Source organism: Orycteropus afer, unplaced genomic scaffold (assembly GCF_000298275.1).
Source record: "Orycteropus afer afer isolate SDZICR_OR568_19922 unplaced genomic scaffold, OryAfe1.0 scaffold00140, whole genome shotgun sequence".
NCBI lineage: Eukaryota > Metazoa > Chordata > Mammalia > Tubulidentata > Orycteropodidae > Orycteropus > Orycteropus afer.
This window is the reverse complement of record NW_006921727.1, coordinates 4,588,152-4,615,584: the sequence shown is the minus strand read 5'-3', so window position 1 is coordinate 4,615,584 and position 27,433 is coordinate 4,588,152. Positions and strand designations below refer to the sequence as shown.

Genomic DNA, 27,433 nt, shown 5'->3' with positions numbered 1-27,433 from the left:
ATAATAAAAAATACTATAAAGCAACAGGAAACAATATAAGTATATGAGATTTACATTTTCCTGTGAATATTTTCTCCTTGAAAATAATGAATATGTATATATTTCAAAGACATGTTCTAATATATAAAATGATTAAAGTGAGAATGTAAAAGTAGGAAGCTTAAAATTATGAAAGTTGGAATTTCATATACTATTGTGTTCTAAAGTAAAAAATAATTAGGATTCCTAGAAAACAACACAGATCAAATTGTATACAAAATTTTACCTTATATCCTTTAGAAGAGCTACCAAACTGCTTTGAAAACTTACCCTATATTTGTTATCTCCAATCTGTTCAACTTGAAATCGTTTTGCACATTTACACTTAGCTACCTGCCTTGTCACCTGTCAAAAACAATAGTGGAATATTCACTTTAATGTTAATATTACAAAGTGGAATCCTTACAACTTTGACACAACAACCAAATATCTTGACTTGCAATGATATTCTGGTAAAATACACTTATCATTATTGCAGGTGGTAGAAAGATAACAGGTACCTCATCTTCAATTTTGTCAGCATCAGTGACAGGTTTATAAGCATCCTTATTTGGGTGAAGGGCTGCTACAAATTCATAGTAGTCAATATATCCATCGCCATCTCTGTCAAAGATGTCTGCAACTGCACTCATCTCCAGGCGACTTGTTGGGAATTCTATTTCAAAATAATAGTAAATAGTGGATTTGTTGTTGTTGTTGTTATGTGCCATCAAGTCAGACCCGACTCATAGCGACCCCTCCTTGGGTTTCCGAGGCAGTATCACTAGGGAAGTAGATTGCCCCATCTTCCTTCCAAGGAGTGGCTGGTGGGTTTGAACTGCCAGCCTTCTGGTTAGCAGTCAAGTGCTTTAGGCACTACGCTACCAGAGCTCCTAATAGTGAATAGTAGTGGATATTCATCTGCCTGAAGACATTCTGTATTGCACATTTTAATCTGAGTATTTCAGTGTGCAACAGGTTACATTAGTGTAGTGATCAAACATAAAAGGCCTTTAAAAAAAAACTGATCTATATCATTACAAACAAATCAACTTTATAGGGAACCCAAATTTATCTTTAATTACAATTGGGGTGAACCATATGAAGCTGCTGTTTTTGTAGGCTGAAAACTGTTTAATATTAGCAATTAGAAATGGTGCAACTACTACTTAGGAAATAATTTATATGAAATTTACTTATTTACTTTAAGAAGGACTTTCAGTAACATCTGCCAGGCAAATCACATGCACATGATTAAACATCAAACAAGAAGGTGACATATACCTTAAGAATTTATAGAGTTTTAATTGTCTATTAGTGAGATGGTTCCATTAGAATATGAATTCAAAACAAAAAGAAAGTAAGGAACAGGAACTTTCATTTACTGATTTCCTATTATGAGCCAGGCAATACCAACAACCTAAAACTCAAATATTATTAACTTTATTGTACTAATGGACACAGATCCAGTGGGGTGAAGACACAAAGCTGTAGTTACACAATTACCTGTATGCCTGGCTTCTAAGACACAAATTTTATTAAGGACTTTTTTTTTTTTAAAAGGGCAGTGACTTCCTAGCCAAGTGAAGGAAAAGTTTTTGTTTGCAACCCAAGTTTACCAGCTCTACAATTTTAAACTGTGCTTATTTTCTTTAAAAATGGTATCAGTTAGTCATCTGTCTTGGGACTTACTTGAGGAAAGAATTCCATCAATGAACTCTTGCCGGGTTATTTTTCCATCCTGATCTTTATCAATTCTCCTGAAAAAGTCCATCACCCGAGATTTCTTGTGGTTCATCCATCGCATGTATTTTTTACGCCAGATATCAAAATCAAAGTTAGCAAATTCCCTAAGCTAAAAAAGGAAAAACATATTTTGGGTTGAATTAATGCTGTGTTCAAATTATGTCTTATACTGTATCAATTGTTACTTTTAATGATCCTCTTAAGAAATGCACATAAATTTCCCATTTCCAAAACAGGCCTAATCTTGAAAAGGGGACTCAGAAACATTTTTTTTTTTCTATTTTATTACACTAGTATTATGAATTTTCTTTACAAATAGAAGAAACCAAATCAAAATTCAACTAAAAAAAAAATTTCTGATAATGCCCAAATCACAATGGTGATCAGCCCGCAAGTACTCCCACTAGCGCTCTGCCCAGTGGACATCACGCCCGGTTCAGAAGCACTCCTCGCTAACCCCTTGCTTGCTCTCCCTTTCCTATGAGCCACTTCTGAAAATTCCCTAGTTTTAGAATTTGAAACACTAAGTCCCAAATCATAGAACACATACAATTAAAGATCTGCCTTATAAATGATATGTGCCAGCAAACATACAGCAAGTTTGATCTTTTCTTAAGGAGCTAGCTTCTGATTGTGTTAAAACATTTATTTTACTTTACTGAGTCTCTAACTCCAAATCTCATATATTAATTTTCCACTATATATATATATATATATATATACACACACACACACACACACATATATGTTGTTGTTATGTGCCATCGAGTCGGACCCGACTCATAGCGACCCCTCCTTGGGTTGCTGAGGCAATATCACTATGGAAGTAGATTGCCCAACCTTCCTTCCGAGGAGTGCTAACCAGAAGGTTGGTGGTTCAAACCCACCAGCTACTCCTCCAAAGGAAGGTTGGGCAATCTACTTATATATATATATATATATATATATATATATACATACACACACACACACACACATATACTTACAGTATCAGTATTACGGGTAAAACACATTCAAATAGCAAGAGTTTATTTATACATTATCAGAAAATTTTTAAAAAATCAAAAATTTGGCAATGTGTTATGATGGATAAGAGCAAATGACAATATGGTGAATGTATGAGTTTTCTAACCTCCTCTAGTCTGTCCAAAGCATCATTTAGCTTCCTCCTCCTTTCCAACGCCAGGAGCCAGACTTGCTGCCATTTGCTCACCAATAGGTTTACCCTGGGATTCTTGGTTTCTATTTGCGCCTGGGATCCAGAGGGATATAAGCTTGATGCTGGGAAGCGCTTTCCTGTGAAAATGTAACTTCAGTGAGGAATGGAAGGATCCTGACATATGGAAAGGCTTGGCCTTTTTTCTTCCTTGTTAAGACTGAATCAAATATATTATTTAAAACACAAGTAGAAATATCCTGATTTAGATGATGCATAATGTCAAGGTCTCAAAGTGTTTCATTTATTAAGTATTACACACTGTTTATATGAATAAGAGAAATATATTTTAACAGGAGCATTTAAATATTGTAATCTTCTCTCATAACTTATGCTTAAAAAGCATTTTCCAGCTTAAGATTCCTGTTATTTCAATCACAAGGAGGCACTTTGTGATCCTCTTCTTTGCTAGGACAAGATAAAAGAAATCTCTTGGGAAAGTGGACATATTTTAGAATCAACTACAGCTACTCTTTTTTTAAGAGGATAAGACTGAAAGGGAGAGGTGAGGGCAGAAGCACTGAGAAGTTGACAGAAATCACAGCAAGACAGTTTACAAATTTCTAAATACTCAAATATGGAAGTATATGTGTAGGACCCCAGCTTTCTCCCAAACCATCCTTCCACTGAGACTGATGTGTTTCCTATGCATAGTCTCATAGCCAAATGTACTATCTTAGTAAAGTTTTCTCCTTGTTTCTGGCTAGTTTTTACATTTCTGTACCTTCACAAAATAAATTATCTCCACACATTTTCTTCACCTAAGTGCACAGTTAAATGTGGTTTAGAAAATGTATAGACCTAAGGTCATATAGAAAGCTAGTGTCCAATCTGGGATTTGCCTAGAATTCCTAACTCCCAGACTACGGCTATTTATAAATATTAATATCTAGCATTTATTGAGTATAGGCAGTTTGGGTTATAAAAGAAATCCATTCCTAATTGTGTCTTTCAGAATTTGTAGGTCAGTCAGAACAGGTGCATACGGTTCTTATTTAGCCTTTAGTGCAAGAAGGGAACTCTGGTGGTGCAGTAGTTAAGGCATTTGGCTGCTAACCAAAGGTCAATGATTCAAACCCACTAGCCTCTCTGAGGAAGGTCAGGCAGTATGCTTCCAGTTCTACTCTGTTCTATAGGGTCACTATAGTCAGAATTTACTTGATGGTAGTGGGGGGTTTTTGGTTTTAGCACAAGAAAAGGCTCAAAGCCTTTTCAATGATGTAAAAGTTGTATGTGCAGCAGGTAAAAGTGATTGTGATAAAGAATTTGTTGGAACAGAAGTTGGTTCAACCACTTCAAGTGAGGGCAAATTCACATAACATTAAAGGGCAAGTAGGAGTTGTCCCCTCTGTCAGATGTCTGCAGTCATGAAAAGGCCTGTTTCTACAATATGCCAGGCAGTATGCTAAGCACTTCATATGCGTTTCTCATTTGATCCTTACAACAATCCAACAAGGTTAGTATTATCCTTTTTAATAGATTAGGGCACTGAGGCTCAGAGAGTTTAAGTAACTTGTCGAAGATTACGTTTCCCCATTGGGGTTGAGAAAAGCAGGCATTTTGACTTCAGAGTTCTTAATCACTTTGTTACCCTGACTTCTTACATTAGGTGTGGAATCACTTTTAAAAAAACTTTGAAAATTTTTACTGTGGCACTATTCAGAAACATGTAAAATATAGAACACAAATTTTGCTTTTGTTAAATCTTTTCCAAGCTAACTATTTTGCTTTTAATGTAGTTTCTTTGGGTCAAGGAAGAGCCTGGTGATGCAATATTAAAGTGCTTATCTGTGAACCAAAAGGTCTGTAGTCCTAATCCATCAACTGCTCTCAGGAAAAAAATATGGCCATCTGCTTCTGTAGAGATTTATAGTTTCAGGGCAGTTCTGATCTGATCTGATCTGTCCTATAGGATTGCTATGAATCAGAGTCACTTGACGGCAGTAGATTTGTTTTGTTAGGGTTGCTATGAGTCAGCATCAACTTGATGGCAGAGAGTTTGTTTTGTTCGGGGTTTGGGTCAAGGTTGCCTGAGAAATAAATAGAGTCTGCGACCATATGAACATTGGCAGAATCTGTTATAATGCTTGTTGCTAACGAAGAGTTAGGTATATGAACTTTATCCACACAATAGTCATTTTTTGCCACAGTCATTGAAAAAAAATGAGATAATTCAAAGGGATAGATGATTTCTGGTTTTGTTAGAAGATTTGTCCCATTTTTTCTTACTAATCTGAAAGGTACACTTTGAGCAAATAAAGTTATATACCCAGACCTGAATATCTCTTTTCCTTTTCTTTTAATCAAGTTAATACTAAGCCCATATCATATTCTTTCAAGAAAATCTTTTGTGATTCAAAGCTCATGCAGAATCCCCCAATTTGCTCCAAGATTCTAATGATAATGTGATATAAAGGAAAATTGATTTCCTTGCTTAACCATCTTCATTTTAAAGAAATTGGTTGCTGCATACTTCCTGCTCGTCCCTTATCCAGGACTGGAATATGGGACTGTAATGAGGAAGGATCAGCTGCTCTCCTTTTATAGGTCTTGGTAACTTTGTCTACATCAGGCTGCTTTCTGGTCATTTCCTCCATGAAGGTCTGAAAAAAAGAAATGATTTCTGTTAAATAAAAGTATATTAGAAAAAATGACCTATAGAAATGAACTAAAAATAAAAGGATAAAGGAACAGTGCTACTATTTCTGGAAAAGGGAAAAAATCAAAACCATCTTTACACAGTATTTACTAATTTCTAAATAATGCAAAATGTTGTAGGTGGCAAAGAGAGTAATTTTAAATAAAAAATAATGTGTTTTACTTTAAAAGACCATGCATGGGAGCAATTGTATGAATAACCAAATGTTAACACCAACTCGACTTAAACTTCCACAGCTCTTCTTTAAGAGTCTTAAGTGAACATTCGGCTGCAAAGAACTAGTTAACTGGAGTGGTCCCTGGGATTTTTCTGTAGGGCATTTTACCTAAATATTTTAGGATGACTTTGATATACAGAGACATAAAACATCCTTATTAAATGTGGGTATATTTTAAGTATGTCTATTCACAAATAAGGAGCTCTGGTGGTGTAGTGACTAAGGCATTTGACTGCTAACAGAAGGCTGGTGGTTCAAACTCACTAGCCATTCCTCAGAAGGAAGATTGGGCAATCTACTTTTGTAGTGATACCACCTTAGAAACCCAAGGAGGGGTCACTATGAGTCGGATCCGATTCGACGGCAGTGAGGTTTTTTTTTTTGAGTTTATTAACAAATAAGCTATGCCAGGGAGGGTAATGTTAAGGTTAAAGTTTATTAGACATATTATTTAAAAAGTTTAGGCATCTTATTATAGTTCTTGTTTCCTTTGAGGCTTATTATCATTGGCTATGTGTCCTTGTATCAGGAACATGTGGGAAGAGCTGGGGAAAGGTAGAGACTACAGCAAAGTACGGGGGAGGAGAGACAGAACGGAAAGGTGAAGTAACATGTTCCTGGAATGTCTGTTACACTGCAGAACAATGACCACTTTAATGCTTCTGATCATGGACAGTGCCACCTTACATTTTTATTAACATATAATAAAAGTAATGCTAACTGCTTGACCAACTGGACCAACATTTCAAACAAATAAACAGATAAATCAGTTAGTGTGTTGCCCATCATTTCAGAGATTAAACAGGTAGGATATATAGAAGTACTTTTTCTGAGACATAGGATGTGCTCCTCAGAATTTACAGTGTTGATGACCATCTTAGGAGATATTCAGCCACTCAATGATGAAAATGGCAAATATGGTGCAATAATACAAGGTACCATTGAAGTCATGGATGTGGGCGAGATCACCAAAAGAAGAAGCAGAGCAAAGGACTAGAGAGCTGAGGATAAAATGTATGAAGAGAGATCATGTAGAAGGCAAGGGGTAGGGCAGAGGCCAGTCTGCCGATCTGAGACAGTGCCACAGGAGTACTACCTTCACACGGCAGAGGAGGAGGGAGTTTCACAGGATCACAGAGGGAAAAGGGGGACCATCAAATTAATCAACTGTAAAGACAGAAGTTTGGAGCAGTTGTAGAATTAGAAATCCATCTGTAAGGAGTTGGGGACTATGTTTGAGGAAGTAAAGCTAATAAGCACAAAGCAATCATTTGAGAAGACAGACAGTGAAAGGAAAAAAAAAATCTGAGAAGATAGAGAACAGGGGCTAGGATCATATTTATTTTACCTGGTGCTCTGCAATGAGGGCTTTCACCTCTTCAATCTCCTGGGGGATGACTTCTTTATCTTTCTCACTAAGTGTAGTTTCAGCCCATTGCAACCAAGCCAGCAAAGCTTCCAACAACTCTTGTTTAGCAATGAGCCCTGCCAGTGCACTTGCCAATCTCTGCTGATGTTGTTTTGCCCAGGCCAGCACCTGTTGGAAAAATAGAAATTTCTCTGAATAGTAACTTGGTAAATAGTTTCACTGATATAAAATACACTAATTTGAAAATGTAAATTAGGATCAGCCTGGGCTCTACCTATGATGAGTCTACCCTTTCTAGAGCCCATCAGTGGCACCAAGGTCCAACTTGTGAAGGATTTAGGAAACTTGCATGACGTATGTCACCTTCAGAAGTTTAGATGTGTATGTCAATCACTCAGGCTTCCTTTTTCATTCTCATGTAAGTACAAATTGATATTCTCTGAGGACTAAGTATGATTACTCAATGCAGCATGGAGTGGGACTGAAAAACACTAAGATCTTAAATACAGAATTAATTTACTTTTCTGTATGCCAATTCACCTCATGGGCATATATTGTTCTAAAATACTATTAGATGCTAGATCATTCAACTAACACAAAGTAGAAATGGGTAAAATGTTACACAGTAAATCAAATTTTGCCTTTTAATGTTTCAAGGACACAGCTGTAAAATTCCTTTCATTTTTTTTTTTTTAAACAGTTTCAGAGAGGCTGTAATGATCACAAACCAAAAAACAAACCCACTCTGACTCATATCAACTCTTTAAGACAGAATAGAACTGCCTCATAAGGTTTCTAAGGCTGTAAACCTTTATGGAAACAGACACATTTTTCTCCCATGGAGCAGCTAGTGAGTTCAAACTGCCAACCTTTTGTTAGCAGCTGAGCACTTAACCACTGTACCACCAGGGCTACTAATGCTCCCAAGAGGGGTAATTTAAATAAACTTTTTCTCTGCAGAGGTTTCCCATTTTAATTGCTGAAACCCCCTACTCCTTCCCAAAGCAACTGCTGCTCTCAAGACTAAAACCCACTGACCTCCTCAAACCTGGCCCGGATAATGGTTATCCAGTGCTTAATAGTGGTGATGGAGTCAGGGTGGCAGATGGCCAACACAGCATCTCCCATACTGGTGGCTTTATTTAGTTCAGCTCTTTTTTCTTCCAATTTCTTCATGAATTCCTACAGCAGAAACAAAGACTTCAATTAGCTGCTGAACCAAGCTGAAAACAAAACTGGTGACGCTCATGTGACTGTCACAGTTAACCAGATAAAGAAGAACCTAGATTGGTTTATTCACAGCTGGAAATAATCCACTAATTGGGGATTCAAGTAGGAGAAGGGAAAAGAATAGGAAATAGAGCACCTTCTAATAATTATTTTAAAATACAAGCCCAAGAAAATATGCTTTATAATAAAGCATATTATGCAAAAAAAAAAAAAAAAAAAAAAATACATTCTCCTAAATTTGGATGCATTATATTTACACGGAGATTAGGAGTTCAAGTTTGGGAGAGACAGTATTAGCACAGATAGAAACCGTAATGGTTGTCACCCCCCCCAGAAAAACCATATTCTAACAAATAAGGAGGTTACTATTTAAAAAAGCATTGACTTTGCCAGGAAAGATAGGAATATATGCAAGAAAGTGCCAAAGAAGAAAGAAGGCTGGGCAAGGAACTGTAAATGTTTGGGGGTGTTGGGAGAGGGGCTCAAAGTGTCCAGACAGAAAGCGCCAGGGGAAGCCTGGAGGGAGCAGGCCTGACAACAGGCCAGCCTATATGAGAACTGTCCTTTTCGAAGGCCAATACACGTCACTCTCTCCTGTTTCTGGCAGTTCTAGCTAATCTCCACGGGCAGCAAAATGAACAGTTTCAGGGGTCAAGGGCAGCCTTTCATGCTGATCTTCTTACAAATGTCTTATGTACATACATCATTGCACTTTCTACCATCAGAACTATATCCGTAGATGCATTGATCACAGAACTCTCAAAGTGTGGTTAAAAAATGAGGAGCTCTTTCTCCTTAAAAATGTGACAGGCTTCCAAAACTCATGCAGAATTTTAGAGCCTTCAGACATTTCAATCTATCTGGACTCTTGCACTACAAGGATTACTTATCACAGTGACTGAAAACACACTTTAACTCATTGCCGTGGAGTCGGATCCGACCCGTAGCAACCCCTCCTTGGTTTCCAAGGCAATGTCTCTATGGAAGTAGATTGCCCAACGCTCCTTCCAAGGAGTGGCCAGTGAATTTGAACCACCAGCCTTCTGGTTAGCAGTCAAATGCTTAGGCACTACGCCACCAGAGCTCCCAATAAATGCTTTACAACCCTTTTATTTGTCATGTTCACTATTGCAGCATCAAGGTTTAATCAGCCAATATACACCACTACCATGACTTAGTTTTTAACATGGATTTTTTTTCTGGATCCTTCTATCAACTCCCCACTTCACTCTGCACTCTTCAGATCAAATCTGAGTGTTACCTTACTGTTTTGTACTCTTGTGGGAATGCTTGCCATTTTCAGAGATTAGATTATACAGAGAAGTCCTGGCACTACGAAATTAAATTAAATGTTCTGTTTTTTCTTCTGTTGGTGAAGGGAAGCAGATGAAATGAGAAAGAATGAATAATTTTACTGCACAATATTACTACTAAGAGGCGCTTTATAAAATTACATGTAATTTTATGCTCTTTAAAAGAATTTTAAAATTATTTACTGTAAAGAACACTACTCTTGCTCCGGGTAACTGCTTCCTGATATTTCTGAATGTTTCTGTGCCCTGCAATGATGAAGGGGGGACCACGAACATGCTCCTTTCTGTAGGGTGGTAGATATGCACCATGGGCTTCAAGGGTGTCCAGCTCATGGTTACCCTACTCTGAGACCCAAAGCCAAGTATGTTAGTGGGACTCTCAAATAATGCTGGCAGAAGGTCAGCCCATGGCAATATAATATAAACTGTATTTTCAAATTATTGAGCTGAATCAAAGATTCACAATAAATTTGATGCAATTTTCCTGCCTTTGTATTCTACCTTCAAATTTAAATGTGGTCTGGAGTGTTTCACTCTTCCAGATAACACTATGCAAGCTTGCATCACTTTCATTAACAAGGCAACAGTTCATTGCTACAGGTTCAGCAACCCATCATTAAGAGAGGATGTTAATTAAAATAAGAAGCCTTTATAGATGATGTAATCCACTCTACATTGGAATTAATGATGTATTTCTAACTTTACCTTGAAAAGCAGGATTATTCAGTGGTGTTAAACAGACGTTTTAAAGTTAATAGGAAATGCTGACATTGACACAACCTCGAGTAGTGCAAATTCCTGATTTTTGGAGTCAAAGGTTAAAAAACATCTGGACCTCCCCTCCACAGAGTTTCACTATGTTCTATGCATTGCCACAGGACAGATCTTGACTTGGAAGCCCAATGGCCAGATTTATACTTGACTAATTATTAAAGCTCTGGTAGCATAGTGGCTAAGGCACTTGACTGCTAACCAGAAGGCTGGCGGTTCAAACCCACCAGCCACTCCCCGGAAGGAAGGTTGGGCAATCCTACTTCCGTAGTGATACTGCCTCGGAAACCCAAGGAGGGGTCGCTATGAGTCAGGGCTGACTCGACGGCACATAACAACAACAACAATTATTAAACAATATACCTATTTATATAATTCTTTTTTTAATTCAGAATTATACTCGGGGTTATTTCTAAAAAGGATTTAAGAGAGCTCTTGTTTAAAAATAGGAGATGAGCAAAAATAAAATTCAAAGACCAGTCATTAAATTATTTGCTTACAAAAGTCAAAATTATTAATTTATAATTCTACTGGTATAATTACAAATGCCAAATTGCTTATTAATAGCATTTTGTTTTTGAAATTTACACAGAAGTACAACAATACTGACTAGTTTTGGTCAGATGTCAACAGCTCCTTGGAAAATTCAATGTGTATCCTAGAGATAGGAAACAAAGTGACTAATTTTAAAATAACCTTCTCTGCACATAAAACATAAAAGGTAAGTACTCATGTGTACATGTACATGGGGAAACACATACACACTAGGAGAATACAGATAAATTCACAAATGTACCAGAAAATCACACTACTTCTAGAAAGGAAAATAATCATGCAGTTGATATTTACAAATAATAGTCTATTTTCCCATTTAGTTTACTTAGTATTTATGCATAACTCACTTTATGCTGATCAATAAGAGTCCGAAGAGCATCCTCATCATCTGGGAGAACGCCATGGAAACGAAGGGTTTGTTCAGCCTCAGCCAGCCATTCCAGGAGGGCATGTACCACCGAGTGAAATTCCTCTGCCTAACAGTTCACACACAAACACACACACACACACATCCCAAACAAGATCCCCAAATACATGTTAGCAAAATTTACATAACTGCACAGTAAATTCCTCTCCTCAATGAAAACATAATTATTAAACTTAAATTGATTAACTGTATCCATTTTAAAAAAACAACAGCAGTGGCCATCAAGTCAATTCCAACTCATAGTGACCTCATATGTTTCAGAGTAGAACTGAAAGGTCAATGGCTGTGACTTTTCAGAAGATGATTGCCAGGTCCTTCTTCTGAGGAGGCTTTGGGTGGATTTGAACTGCTAACCTTCTGGTTAGTAGTTGAACACTTAACTGTTTGCCCCCCCCCCCTCAGGGACTCTAATATATGCATTAACTTCCCCTTAAAAAGTACTGCATTTTACAAATGTGAGAGAACATCTAATACGGCAGAAAGGCCTATATGAAGACTAACTTGCCATTTGAAGAAACAGATTTCAGATGGAACAGCAGCCTATCATTCTTTCAAGCTGAAAATTATTCAAGCAGAACTTTCATGTGAAGATTATGTAATCTCCTTCTTTGAGTAGCTTAAATTCTTAGGAGGGGAGGACTAAGGCAATGATGTTATGAGAATTTTGTTCACTCTGCCACCTTCATCACTGCCTTGGCTAAGAAACGAGAAGCTTCACAGTTCTTTACTACAGCAGTTTCTTGTTGGGGCCTCAGCACTTTGCTTATGACACACAGCTGTAATTTACATGATTTTTACCTGACGCAGGGCTGCTTCCAGGCGGGTTTGCTTTGATATAGAAAGTGCACACACAGTCTCCCAGCGGGTGCTTAGTTCTTGCATTTGGACCTTGACCCAGGAGGAGTCATCACGACTCCCTTCGATGAGCTCTCGGGCTGAGCGCTTCAGGGCCTGCACACTGCTGGTCCTCTTCCCCAGTTCTTTCTGGAAGGCCTAAGAGAGCCATATTTTTAAAATTAATTTTTAATTGTAAAACCAAAACAGTAATACATATATAAAATCATGTATAGATTACTAAACGTACAATGTAATGACCATATTTTTTTTTGCAGAATCCTCAGAAGATCTGATGATATACTGCTCCTATTTAAGCATCATCAAGAACACAGTTTTGCATCAATTTATTCAGTTTTATAACATTTTCATGAGGGACCAAGATATAATGACCTTATGTTTTAAATGTGAAATAGGATTTAAATAAGGGTGACCAGCCTTCTTTATTTCAATTCCACACGCACACAAACACACAGCATCAGATTCCTTTTTTCTTTGACCCTTTAATATGATGTTTTGATTTCTCTCAAATTATTGGTGTGTCAAGTGCACACTGGCTGCACAACACTATTAATTAGTAAACATATCTAAGAGACTAACAGATGACTGAGCAATCCTGGAGCACATCCAGGGTGTCTTAAAGATAATGAAAGAGAAACACTTAGGAAGTTGGTTCTTTTTGCCCAAAACACATCTACATCTTTCATAGCATCCTGGGAACTATCCTGTAAGGTTAAATTTTAGAGGCATAAATCCTTATCTGTGACCTTAGAAGAAAAGCTTTTTGTTTCTTCTTCTGCCTAACTCTGATGAACTTTGATGTGCCAGGAGTTAAACTGGTTTCTATTAGACACAAACATAATCTAAGAAATAAGCCAGGGTTCTTCATTTCTGATCCAAGACTCTCTATACATGAAACTAGATCTTTCAAATAATCATCCTCTGGGTAGAATAAAATTAAATTATTTTTCTAAAACATAATCACAATTGAGTATGACCAAGCACATCTCAAAATTGTGGTTGTTTCTAATCTGATACTCAGGTCATTTATAAAAGTCATCCTATCAAAAACAATCCAAATCTAATGTGATGAATTCCCTGACTGATTTCATTCTAACAGTGTTAAATTAGTTGTGTCTGCAGATACACACACAAAGACACAGTATTTAAATATTTCATTTGTGATAGAACTAACCCAACAGTTTTGAGTAGACTTTCCAATGTACTTGGTATGCTTCAACTTCTTCTTGAGCCTTCCAACTGTATTACTAATGCTGAATGATTAATTCATTCCTGATGACTTTGAATACACACAAAAAAAATTTGGCAAGTGCCTAGGGCAGTAAATATTTAGACAGTGAGCTTATAAATATGGTATTTATGTAAAAAGTAACATCACACTATTCATTACTCATTGAATAAATGCCAAGGTGTGGAAAAGACCATATTAATCATGCACAAAAAGTGTTTTGATATAAGCACAGTAATTTAAAAATTTTTCATTTTTGTAGGCCTAATCAATGTTCTTCATCTATTCTTTCATTTTCTGTTAATATCCAAGTGGAACAAACTCTTTTTATGGGAATAATGAGAGAATAGTGCTTTAAATTGGATAGTAAATATACAAAGGGACATTTTAAAAAGATAAGATCAAAACAGCACAACTGGGAAAGTATAAAAAAATATTTTAAAATAAAATCAATTTTCTAAACTCAAAAATTATAGAGAGGAAACACAGTACAAATTCTAGTATGGTTCTATAAAATACTAATTAACTCTGATAAAACTATTTTACATTAGCACTGTGCTTTCCAAGTTTGTTTCATTATATCATAACTCAATACCAGCTTGGTTTCCTGAATATTACTTTTTTTTTTTTTAAATTGTTATTTATTTATTGTGCCTTGGGTACAAATTTACAGAGCAGAATTTGTTTTACATTCAACAGCTCGTGCACGTTTGGTTTCACTCCCCGATTACTATCCCCAATCCTAACCTACTCTCCTCCTCTCCCTTACCTGTGACCCTCATCCCTGTACCCTTCTTAGTTATGCACTCCTGTCTGTCCAGCTTTTCCCTATGTGAATGCTGCCCCTCTGGGGCTTGAATATTACTTTTGACTTACATGGCAGTTTAGCATACATATCAGGAGACTGCAAGATGATCAATTTTCTTAAAATAATAATCAGATCTCTCATAGCACATCTGTTGTCTCACAAATTACTATAATTCAAGGGCAATGTTAAAACCATTTAAAATAAAGAAAAGCAGCTGCCATGACCCTCAAAGATCATGTCACAAATCTATACACTTATGTAATAACCTAGTTCTAGGTTGCTCAGGCCACTAAGCAAATGATTTTAAATTATATAATTTTAAATAAATAATACAAGATAGTAAAAGCAGTCTTGTTACACATTTCAAAGCAGCAGAGGATGGAACTACTTTCTAAGTTCTAAAAAAGGCATTTAATTAAAAATAAAAATATTTCACTGTTACAAAGTTGTCTCTCCCAGCTGCTTTTAAAGCTGGTTTCCTGATTCCGCTCAAACGTACCATTATTTCAATACTAAAGACTGTTATGCAGTATGGTATATTTTCTCTTTATTTTAAAAGGTTAAAACCAAAACCAAACTCACTGCCATCAAGTTGATTCCGACTCGTAGCGACCCTCATTGGGTTTCCGAGGCTGTAAATCTTTACACAAGTAGATCGCCCCACGTTCTTTCCACAGAGCAGCTGGTAGGTTTGAACTTCTCACCTTCTAGTTAGCAACCAAATGCCTTATCCACTATGCCACCTGAGCTCTTCTTTTAAAAGGTTAAGAGGTTACTTTTCCCTCTGTACTCAGGATAATTAAACTACAGATAAAATGAAATGTCCTAGATAATAATACCTTGTGATTATCGATCAGATTCATCACTAAATCAATGTCTCCATGGACAGGCTGATCTTCCGCCAGCTGGGGTTCAACTCTATACAACCAATCAATGAGGGCCTGCAGGGCATCAGTGAATTGTCCAGAAAACAGCAGAGCTTCTTCCAATTTGTTTTGTCTGTGGGGAAAAAAAAAGTGGAGGAATCCACCTGAGCAACAAAAAGCCACAACAACAACAACAAAAATTTATCAGAGCATCCAAAATCATTTATGAAGGTTGAGCAGTGCTCAAGAGGAAAAACAACATGTTGGTGATCACTGATCTCTCTTTGTTTTGTTTAGAAAATAACAATTTTTCTGAACACATTTCTCAAATTTTCTCTTTTATCAGTTAAATACATAGCATCTGTTCCAGAAAAAATTCCTCACAATCACCTTTAGAAATCACCTCATAATCCAGAAAAAATTCCTCATAATCACCTTTAGAAGTATGCCTTTTTGATTAAAAAAAAAATTCTAAATTATTTTTGTTTTAAAAATTATTACACAGTTAATTGGGCCCACAGGTCTATGAATTATAATATGGACAGGCTCATGTAACCATTACCACAATCAAGCTCCATCCCCTACAATCTCCCTCATGCTGTCTCTTCCTGGCCACGCATCATAGACTACCTGCATCTCTAACCCCTGGCATCCATTGATCTGCTTTCCATCATTGTAATTTTGTCTTCTTGAGACTATCACATAAATGGAATTAAGTAGTATGTAACCTTTTGAGACTGAGTAAGTTAAAATTTAAAAAAAAAAAAAAAATTATAAAGTTTCCTAGAACTAAACATAACTGATTTAATCTTGATTCTGACAAAAGTGATGAGACTAAAGATTACTGAAAAATTAGAAAACATGTAACACTTACATTATCTTTGAACTTTCTACTACTTTTATTAGTTACTTGAATACTTAAAATTTTTGATATAAATCTTGGGCCTTCCTGGTTAAAAGGGAATCAGGGGCCAGATCAGGAGCTCTATGCCTGCCATATAAAGGGCCTGTATTTTATTTCATGCCCACATGAAACCCCTAAGGGGGTTTGAAGTAGGAGAATGACAATAGCCCATTGTAAAAGTCCACTCCAGTAGTTAATGTGGCAACTGGATTAAAGGGGGACAAAACCAGCAGGAGGTTGCTGTAGTCCAGGTGAGAGGTAGTGGCTAAGGCATTTGACTGCTGACCAGAAGGCTGGCAGTTCAAACCCACTAGCCACTCCTCAGAAGGAAGACTGGACAATCTATTTCTGTAGTGATACTGCCTCAGAAACCTAAGAAGGGGTCGCTGTGAGTCGGATCTGACTCAACAGCACTGATTTTTTTTTTTTTCTGGTTTGAAGGATGATGATTTTGAGTGTAATGAGTAGTTAAAAATAAGTAATAACAAAGAGCAAAGCTTTCTCTTTGGGGATGCTGTATGACTGGGGTCTTAAAGATGGCAGAAGTTTTGCCTGAAGCAAAAAAGAGTAATTTAAGATTCCTAAAATGTCCCTGAGGAGCTCTGGTAGCGTAGTGCCTAAGGCACTTGATTGCTAACCAGCAGGCTGGTGGTTCAAACCCATCAGCCACTCCTCGGAAGGAAGGTTGGGCAATCTACTTCCGTAGTGATACTGCCTCAGCAACCCAAGGAGGGGTCGCTATGAGTTGGGTCTGACTCAACGGCACATAACAACAACAAAATGTCCCTGCAGAGCATCACTACTGTATATCTGAACTGTCTACAAAGATCTATAAAGTAACCAAATTGCCTTAGCATTTTACCTTTCCACAGATTTTCCACATATCGTATCCCATTTGTCTCTGAGTTCACTCAACATGTCATCCAGTTTCAGGTTGTCATCAGCAAGGGAGGTTTTCTCCTTCAGAGAACGTCCAGTCCTGTTAGTGGTGTCGTAGACAGAATGCTTGGCTCCAAGTGATTTCTGAAACTCCTATATATTTAACAAGAAAACAGTATGCATTTCTACTTAGGATTAATAAATGATTAGGTAAAAAAGCATTAATAAAAGCATCTCTAACATAATGCTAAGTGAAATTAGTCAATCATGTAAGGACAAATATTGTATGATACCACTTTTATGAGAAGACAAGAATAGATGCAGACAAAGACCAATACTTACTGGTGCTTACAAGGGGAGGGGAAAGGGGAAATTATTCTAGATCTTAGATACTTTTCATTTTTGATGATTGGAAAAGTATTACCAAATGGGTGTAGTAAGCACAGCTGGACCAATGTAAACTATGTCACTAACAAGCAATCAATATAAAAGGATGTTTGTAGTAAACAAATTGCATATGTAGTTTAGTAACAATACCAAAAACAACCAAAAAAATGAGTGTACAGGCACATAATGTATATATATAGGCATATAGGTACAAGGTAGGTTCAGGTGTGCCCAGATGTGTGCACAGACACAGACACATCTGTATGTACATGTAAGTATAAGTGTGTTTGTGCAGGCACATATACTCATAGAAGACACAATTACAGATACATAACCAAATACTTTGTGACACTCATTTTCAAGATCTGAAGGTTTAATCTCATGGACAACTCAGTCAAATAACATAATATAGTTCAAAAAGTTCATGTTCTGCATCCTAGTGAAGTGAGTAACATCTAAAGTCTTAAAAGCTTGTGAATAGCTGTCTAAGACACAACTAGTAATCTCTACTTATCAAAAGCAAAAGAGTAAGAAGGAAACCAAAGTCAGAGAAGAAATCAGTCTCCAGGACTAAAAGCCTACACTAGCCATGGCCTCATCTACCCTGAAACCAGAAGAACAAGATGGTGCACAGCTACCACTATTGAACGTTCTGATCCAAAAGACACAAAAATGCAGAAATCAAATTCTTAAAAAGTCCAGACTTACCTGAGACTACTGCCCTAAGATCTCTTTAAACCTGAACCAAAATAATCCCGAGATCACTTTTTAGTGAAATAACAGTAGCACACAAAATAAAGCATATTACATGCACTCATGGTGTTCTACTGAGAAAAAAAAAATGTGTATGAGACCAAAAGGTGAACATTTACTTTAAACCAGAGATGAGAAGATAACGGGGCAGGGAAACTGGAGTACTGGAAACAGAACAACCAGAACTCAGAAGGCTGAAATAGCGTGGAAAATGTAACTATTTGTATAGAAACTGTCAAACGAGAACTTAATTTGTTGTGTAAACTTCCATGAAAAACACAATAAAATACTATTTAAAGAAAAAAAAAGCAGCTCTAGCAACTGGAACCCAAACTTTGGATTTGCAACTTTGGATGCAAATAAATCAGATAGTGTGGAGCATAATACTCTACCCAGTAACCCATCAGGGTAGAAAAGAACCTTTAAATAGTGATGATACAGTGGAATTGCCAATCAACTACTGAAATACCCCCGAGTTTGAAGGGAAACATGGTTAATATTCTATCAGTAACTATAGGTTCTACATGGACACACACACACACAAAAAAAAACAAACTCACTGCCATCCAGTTGATTCGCCTCATAGCAACCCCTGCTTGGGTTTCCGAGGCGGTATCTCTATGGAAGTAGACCACCCAACCTTCCTCCCAAGGAGTGGCTGGTGGGTTTGAACCGCCAGCCTTCTGGTTAGCAGTCAAATGCCTTAGGCACTATGCCACCAGAGCTCTTACTAGAGCTCCTTAAATTTACCATAAGATTGTAACAAACAGATTTACTGTTACAAGTTTGGATATTCACAATAATGTTATATGCATTTTTATCTCTAAGCCAGCATTACGGCAAGTAAGAACCACAAGTAAGAACCACATGTCTAAATTCCTCTGTTTGGACCCTGAGAAACTTACGCCTTTCCCCCTCCACCTATATAAAACCAAAAAATCCAAATTCACTGCCACTGAGTCAATTCCGACTCACAGTGAACCCCTTTGGGTTTCCAAGGTGGCAAATCTTTACTGAAATAGACTGTCCAGTCTTCCTTCCACGGAGTGGCCACCAGCCTTCTGCTTAGCAGTCAAATGCCTTAGGCACTATGCTACCAGAGCTCCTTCCACCTATATAAAGCCCTAGCAAAGTCTCAAAAGATCTACAGATTATTTCTGCATTATCAAAGAGATATACTGCTATTATAATGTTTATACTTTGCCGCTTTTTATATTGTTATTTCACCTTTTGTGGGTGGCAGGGGGGGAAGACAGGAAATGAATTATATTCATTCTTTACAACTCAATCATAAGCTTTCATTGAGCAGGGACACTATCCTTGTAGGCCTTTCATTATCATCTTATATTTAGTAGGTGTTTATAAGTATTTAACAGAATAATTAGAAATAATGAGACAACTGCTATTAAATATATAACCTCAGGGATGAAAAAGAAAAAAAGAAAGATCAACTTACTGAGTAGCTTGCAAGTTCACGAAATAATACCAAGGAAACACTAAAACAGTGGTCCTCAATCCAGATAGTATAGTAGGATGACCCAGAAACTTTTTTAAAAACAGCAATGGGAAGTAGTAAAAGTATCTTTACTTGAAGATAACATGATCTTGAACATAGAATATCTTAAGGAATATATTTTAAAAATTATTTGAACTTATTAATAAATTATTTCAGAAAGGTTGCAAGATACAAAAGTCAACAGTATTGCTATACAATAGCAAAGAATAATCCTAAAATAAAATTTTTAAAGTCCATGTCTAATAGCATCAAAAACAACAAAATAATTAGAAATACATTTAGTAAATAAAGTTTAAGACTTGTACACTCCAAACTACAAAACACTGTTGAAAGAAATTAAAGAAGATCTAAATACATGGGATAACATTCCACCTTCATGTAACAGAAGTCAATAATGTTACCATGTCAAAAAGAAGTCAATAATCTTACAATGTCAAAACTCTAAATTGATCTACAGATTCAATGCAATCCCTATCAAATCCCAAGTGCCTTTTTTTTTTTTTTGCAAAAAAGGCTAAGTTGGTAATAAATTTCATATGAAAATTCAGGGGACAAAAACAGCTAAAGCAATTTTGAAAAAGAACAAAGTTGGAAGATTCTTATTTCATGAGTTTAAAACTTATTACATGGGTGTAATATGAAGAATATGTGATAGGATATACATATTGATCAATGGAATAGAATTCAGAGTCTAGAAGTAAACCCTTGCATTTTGAGTCAGTTAATTTTCCACAAAGGTGCCAAGGCAATTCAATGGGGGAAAGAATTTGTTGTTGTTGTTATATGCCATCGAGTCGGCCCCGACTCATAGCGAGCCCTCCTTGGGTTTCCGAGGCAGTATCACTACGGAAGTAGGATTGCCCAACCTTCCTTCTGAGGAGTGGCTGGTGGGTTTGAACCGCCAGCCTTCTGGTTAGCAGTCAAGTGCCTTAGGCACTATGCTACCAGAGCTCCTGGGGGAAAGAATAAATTTTTTAATATGGTGCTGGGGCAACTGGATATGCACATGCAAAAGAGTGAAGTTGGACTCCTACCTCATACCATGTGCAAAAAGTACTCAAAATGGATCAGTGACCCAAATGTAAGAGTTAAAACTATAAAATTCTTTCAAAAATGTATAAAGGTAAATATTTATAACCCTGGATTAGGCAATGGTTTCTTAGATATGAAACGAAAAGTACAAACCCACTGCCATGGAGTTGATTCCAACTCATAACAACCCTATAGGACAGAGCAGAACTGCCCCACAGGGTTTCCAAGGCTGTAAATCTTTGCAGAAGCAGACTGCCTCATCTTTCTACTGCAGAGAGGCTGGTAGGTTCAGACCTCTGACCTTTCTCGTTAGCAGTCAAATGCTTTAACTACTGCCATCACCAGAGTGCTTCTAAAAGCACAAGCAACCAAAAAAAAAGAGAGAGAGAGAAAGAGAAATTAGATTCAGTTGCCTCTGCTATTTGGTAGCTGCTACACTTTTGTTTTCTCATCAGCAGAGCCTTAGCTAACCTACATACTTTGCAAAGTTGTTCTGAGGATGAAAAAAGAAATGTATAATGTGAAACCTTTGTTAGCTGTGAAATCTTATATAAATGTGTTATTTTCCAAAATTGCCTTGAGGTTACAATTACCTGATAAGTTTTCACTGCCTTTAAAAACTACATGCTTCATGTGTTTTAATATGAGTGAGCTATTTTTTTGTTCTCTAATAGCAGGCAACAATATCATCACAATAAATACCATCACAATATCATAGTATTTCTGAAGTCTGTTATGTGTATTATTATGTATAATTGCTATTTTTTTCATGTTATTACAAACAGAATGCTCATGTTTAGAACATGGCATCAATATTTTTTCACATAGCAGATACATAATTAGCTAATTACATGTACAGGACAGATTAAAGGTTTTTTAGAACAGAAGTACCCAAATGATAAAAAGAAAAGCAGTAATTCACATGTGGAAAAAATAGAGACTCTAATACAATTCTTCTCATATTCCTATTTCTGGGATTCTCTAGCTTTAATATGCCACAAAATTCCAAGACTACATGAAACCGCATCCATGCTCAAGTTCAAATAAGGCATTCTATTCTGAAAAGGAGCCTCTCATTATTCCACCAGAGAAGGAGGGTGTGGTTCCCTGACACTGTGCTGCCAGCAGAACAAGCCCTTCATAAGCCCCTATCTAACCCAAGAACAGGTGCTTGATATGCTTCCTTCCATCACTGTCTGATAGTGACTCTCTGAGGTCAGATCCATGGACAGAAGCAACCAAACTGTGTGATGGTAATAGCTATCATTTTCAGATGATGATACACCTTACCTTTTTCAATTTTATCCAGCCTTTGAAAATTACCATTTTTCAGTGATGACTTACAGGTAGATGCCTAAAACTGTAAAACTTTTTTCAGGACCCACCCTCCTTTTACTCATTCTCAGCTTAATGGCTGGTGACTGCTTTACAAACAGAATGATAAAAAGACCCAAATTCAAAAGAGTAGAGGATAGGGGATACAATAAAGTGATCTCTGAATGCTATGTGGAAGGAATATAAAAGGTAGGAAATATTTTAGAAAAGCTTCTACATGTTTCTAGTCTACATAAGGAAGCCACTGACTATGTCTTATTGTGGGGAGGGGTAGAATTTCATACACACATATACACAATAGAATAATAATTTAGGTATGAAAACCAATTTTTCCACTCCACTGTTTAAGAGACTATTCATGACAAAACCTGTATGTACTTTTTACTTCAGAATTATTTTCAGAGTGGCATTTAATGTGCAAAGGAAATTTTAAGACAATTGTCATGAAAAATTGCAATACCAGTGTTCAAACCACAAGTATTGTAGATGACTTCTAGTTTTAATTGTGTACCCTGGTAGCATAGTGTCTAAGGCACTTGACTGCTAACCAGAAGGCTGGCGGTTCAAACCCACCAGCCACTCCTCGGAAGGAAGATGGAGTAATCTACTTCTGTAATGATACTGCCTCGGAAACCTAAGGAGGGGTCACTATGAGTCGGGTCAGACACGACAGCACATAACAACAACAACATATTTCTTTTAACAATTAATTCTAGCGTTATTAATGGAATGGTCACGAGAGAATAAAGACACTGGTGATACCTGAGCAGTGTGTGAGAGCTGGGTTTTAATTTTAATAAGGATCCAGATTAGACATCCTTTTTCTCTAGTGATGAATAATTATAAGATCAAATGAGACTTAGAAAGTGACCCACCTTATGTTGTCCAAGTTGTGTTTTTATTTTGTCTGGATCATTGGCAATTTCTAGTTCAGCATCCAATGACTTTTCTGACTCTTCTAGCCACTCCATAAGTTTACTCCATGCTTCATGGAACTGTAAAAGAAATTCACACCTTTGTCCATAAAATTTTTAAGCATATTCACTGTATTTGAAATCTAGTATATGAAATTAATTTTGATGGAAATGTTAAAAACTATTAATTCAGAATATCTCCTGAAGGTGAAAAATGTTAATACTTTCTTTGGCAGGTTACAAAATGTCTTGATAACACCTGGTATTTGTGGTTGTGCTCCATGGCCACTTTGTGATAATTCATTCAAACACATCAGACATAACAAAAATAGAAATGAGCCTAGAAAGTGTTGAGGGGCACCGAGAGAACATCCTCCCTTTCCTTCGCTCAGTAATTAATGCAAATCTTCAGATAATTTTTTTTCTTCCCACTCCCACCACTTTCCCTTGACAGATCTGGGTTTACTTCTAAGTAGGGCATTTAATACCTATGTTAAGAAAGAGGAACAACAAGGAGGAAGGCAGGACAAAGTTTGTAAATTGGTTTTAAAAAGGAGTGAGAACAAAAAGAGGGCATTACACTATTATTTAATATAAAGGTAGTCAACATCTTTTTGCTCATATCAAAACCCTCAAATTAATGTCTATGCCTCCCATATTGGTTTTATATGTAACAGCACCCACAATACTCTATTTCTTTGTAAGTATCTTGGAGACACACACACACACACACACACACATCTTCCTCTCTATCTCTTTCTATATATATCAAAAAAACCAACTGTCATTGAGTCAATTCCAACTCAGAGCGACCCCCATTGGGTTTCTAAGGTAATAAATCTTTACGGAAGTACACCGCCTCATCTTCCTTCCGTGGAGCAGCTGGAGGGTTTGAGCCACCAACCTTCTGGTTAGCGGTCAAATGCCTTAGGTACTGCACCACCAGAGCTCCTTATAAATAAATAAATAAACAATTGAATTTCAGCCACAGTCCCTTTACTGTTTATCATGAAGAACTAATGGGTACTATTTTGGGATACCAAATTGTGAAACTGGTTATCAATTATTTCTCATAATAAATTTAAGTGAATATATATGTAACAGGAGCTCTGCTGGCATAGTGCCCAAGGCTTTTGACTGCTAACCAGAGGGATGCACGTTCAAACCCACCAGCCACTCCTCGGAAGAAAGATTGGGCAATCTACTTCCATAGTGATACCACCTGAGAAACCTAAGGAGGAGTCACTATAAGTTGGATCCGACTTGGTGCCAGTGAATTTGGTTTGGTTTTTGGTTTATATATGTAGCAAAAACATAAGTAATGAAAATAAAATCTGTTGTATAATGAAGCACATTAATAATGGAATACCAAACAGACACTTAACAATGCAAGCACAGTAAGGGCAGAGAATCACAAAGCTACAAGGGCTCATTAGAGATGACCTCATTACAAACCTGCTCTCCCTGCACATCCTTCCCACAACACTAATCAATTTAAATATGAGAAAATGGAGGCCAGAATAGGCACATAAATTGTTTAAGTCCGATGATTAACATCTCAACTCAAATTAGGTAATTTGACTCTAAATAAAACATGCTATAATAGAAGGTAAGTCCAATGTTATAAATGAACAGGTTCGAAGGTTAATTGTTAAGCCCTATTAATAGAAGAGATATATACATTTTCACTGAAAACATTAGAAAATACTTGTAAATCTAGTTAAACATAATTTGAAAATAAAATGGATCAAAGTAGAGGAAGAAGGAAGAGGGTAGGCAACTGACTACTGGCATCCAAGAGACTTTTACAAATTCAGTGCCTATACTACAGATGCCACTGAGCCAATATATGGAGAGAAAATGTCAGGCGCAGAAGTAATTCATTAGAAACCAATTCTATTCCAGAGATTCACTTATAACATCAAACCTACCACACCTCCCACTCCAAAGGGGATATTAGCATGCAATCCTATAACAATGTAACTTGTCATTTCTAAAATGTTTTCAAAGTTTATAATAGTAACTTTAAAGACTGAAACACTTGACTATTACGACATCTTTTGCATCATCATCCAACTTAGACTTGCCCCCCAAAACAATGGAAATAATACCAATGCTAGAAAATGCTAACTGAATGGATAAACAAGGGGAATTATCAAATTTAACATCAATGTAACAACAAGTTTCCAGTAAAAATCAAAGTTATATGCCCAGCAAGGTGGGCACATCATCTCTGGTAATCCTGGAACACAGAGACACATAATTTTACCTCTTGTCTGTGTTTACTCTACGATGGGATTGCTAATAACAGGTGGAAGGAATAAGGAAAGTTCCTTGTGAGATTCTCTAAATTTACTAAAAAACAAAAACAAAAAAACCCTTCCCTTTCAAAAACACCAAAACCCCCAAAATAAATAAATAGATTAAAGAAAAACAAACTCAGCCACAAAAGACTCAAATAATTAATTTTGAGGTGGGGTGGAGTCCTATAAAAATGTAGGGAAGAAATGGAGGCTTTATCAAAGACTGTCAACCAACTCAGACACAGAACTGGCCTTTTCAGAAAGGTTCCATCTGGAGGAATAAGGCCAGCTTTAGTTGACAGTTTCTGAAGAAAGTTTAGCTAAGGAATTAAGCAGAGGATAGCAATATAATAAACTATGATGCCTTGCTCCAAGCATAAGACTGGAGGATGAAAGGCCAGAAAAAAACAACAACAAAAACCAAAACCAAAAATGATGTCTCCTTTCAGGCCGTAACAGCCCAACAATGAAGTCAATTTATAATCAGTTTTTTTCAAAATTAGTCCCAAAGGTCTAAAGCTTCTGAAAGTTCAAAAAGTGAAGATGTGAACATCCAAATTTAGGCCATGGCTCTTTAAGAAATAATATCATGGCTCCTTGCCATTATTTATTATACCTAATTCATCTGGCAAGAAAGCATTTTAATGACATCATATACATTTCAACAGCTAAAACTGATTTACTGTCAGGTTTACCTGCTTGGCCCTCTTCCTTGCTTCATCCAAAGATCTTCCTCTTTCCACTAATCGTTGAACCACTTTTTCCCATCGACTCTGTACACTGATAAGCAGGTTCTTTATTAGGACAACATCTTGTTTCTGACTAAAGTATTTTAGGTGGGTTCCAGTTTTGTCCAGCTCTATTATCTGGTCACGGTGAGAATTTACTTCATTGGCAAAGACCTTTCCCCAAAAAAAAGGGCATAAATAGAAACATGTGAAAAATTGGTTTATAATATAAATGGCTCTAATGTCATAAGCTGAAATTATTTTAAAGGACAAATCAAAACTTTCCAACTGTCAAGTTCATGCTCTTGACACTGAAACAACCCAGTGTCTAAAAGGTCTGAAAGAAGAACCTTATCTATCCCAGTCACTACATACCTTGTGTTCATCGATTTGAAACAAGACTGTGTCTAAGATAAGACTTGGCCGAGAAGCAACATTTAGCGTCTGTTCAGCCTGTGTCAGCCAGTTGATGAAGTCTTGGAGAGAATTGTGAAACTCCATTGCCAAATTGAGGGCCTCTTCCAGTTTAGTCTGCAAAGACAGATTATTTAGTATTTGATGATATTTAAGAGGTTTGTTGTTTTTTCAGTTTAATCACTCTCTGGCAGATTTCCTTCACATCTCCACTTTATTCATGTACAATCTATACTAACTAAACAGTTTATGAATGTAAGGGCCTTCACTGAAATACTGGCAAAATAAACCTATTTGAGTATGGTGAAATGTTTTTGGCAATTAACCACAGAATTCAGTTTCTAAGCACAATCTGTCAAAAAGAAAAAATGACATTCATATAGTTAATTTACAGGGTCAAAACAGTATGAAATGCCATCACCATAAGTTACCCTTTGAACTTGGAAATGAGCCACTCCCAGAGTTCTTCTTTCAGCCAAATAATAGACTGGCTTACAACATAAACAATATTACCCATGAGGAATGTGCTCCCTTAAACAATCAACTGTACTTGACCAAATGGGCAACATTTACCCAATAGCAAAGATGAGAAGGCAAAGGACATTAGATAGATGGAAACAGAACAAATAGAATGGAAAAAATGAGAATGCTGACACATTGTGAAAACTGTAACCAATATCATGGAACAATCTGTATAAAAATTGTTAAATGGGGACCTAATTTTTTGTGTAAACTTGTAACACAAAACACAGTAAAATATTTTTAAAAATGAATGAAATAGTCATTATGCCTATCAGTTAGATGGCATATTATCTATAGAATTCCTAACCTACTATGTTTCTTATAGCATTAAGACTTCTTACATTATTGTTTTTGTGGGTTAAAGAATGTGAAAAAAAGTAAAACATTCATAAGGCAACATAAATTCTAGCCTTCCTTGGATTTCTGTTTTGGTTAAGTGTTTATGAAATACATACACAATCACATCAC

At 36.6% G+C, this 27,433-nt stretch overlaps 1 protein-coding gene across 1 annotated transcript in view; it reads right to left on the bottom strand.

The window, feature by feature from the left end:
- The window catches only part of DST (dystonin), a 614,637-nt gene that overhangs the window by 11,751 nt on the left and 575,453 nt on the right, over nucleotides 1–27,433 (bottom strand). The window contains exons 85-98 of the mRNA XM_042781628.1: nucleotides 26,405–26,560; nucleotides 25,997–26,203; nucleotides 22,960–23,079; nucleotides 17,045–17,214; nucleotides 15,252–15,411; nucleotides 12,320–12,514; nucleotides 11,442–11,570; nucleotides 8,264–8,407; nucleotides 7,205–7,393; nucleotides 5,454–5,583; nucleotides 2,897–3,060; nucleotides 1,711–1,873; nucleotides 540–694; nucleotides 310–384 (exon numbers count right to left, since the gene is read on the bottom strand). Of these exons, the coding sequence (XP_042637562.1) occupies nucleotides 310–384; nucleotides 540–694; nucleotides 1,711–1,873; nucleotides 2,897–3,060; nucleotides 5,454–5,583; nucleotides 7,205–7,393; nucleotides 8,264–8,407; nucleotides 11,442–11,570; nucleotides 12,320–12,514; nucleotides 15,252–15,411; nucleotides 17,045–17,214; nucleotides 22,960–23,079; nucleotides 25,997–26,203; nucleotides 26,405–26,560 (2,157 nt within the window). The remainder of the gene's footprint in view (nucleotides 1–309; nucleotides 385–539; nucleotides 695–1,710; nucleotides 1,874–2,896; nucleotides 3,061–5,453; nucleotides 5,584–7,204; nucleotides 7,394–8,263; nucleotides 8,408–11,441; nucleotides 11,571–12,319; nucleotides 12,515–15,251; nucleotides 15,412–17,044; nucleotides 17,215–22,959; nucleotides 23,080–25,996; nucleotides 26,204–26,404; nucleotides 26,561–27,433) is intronic.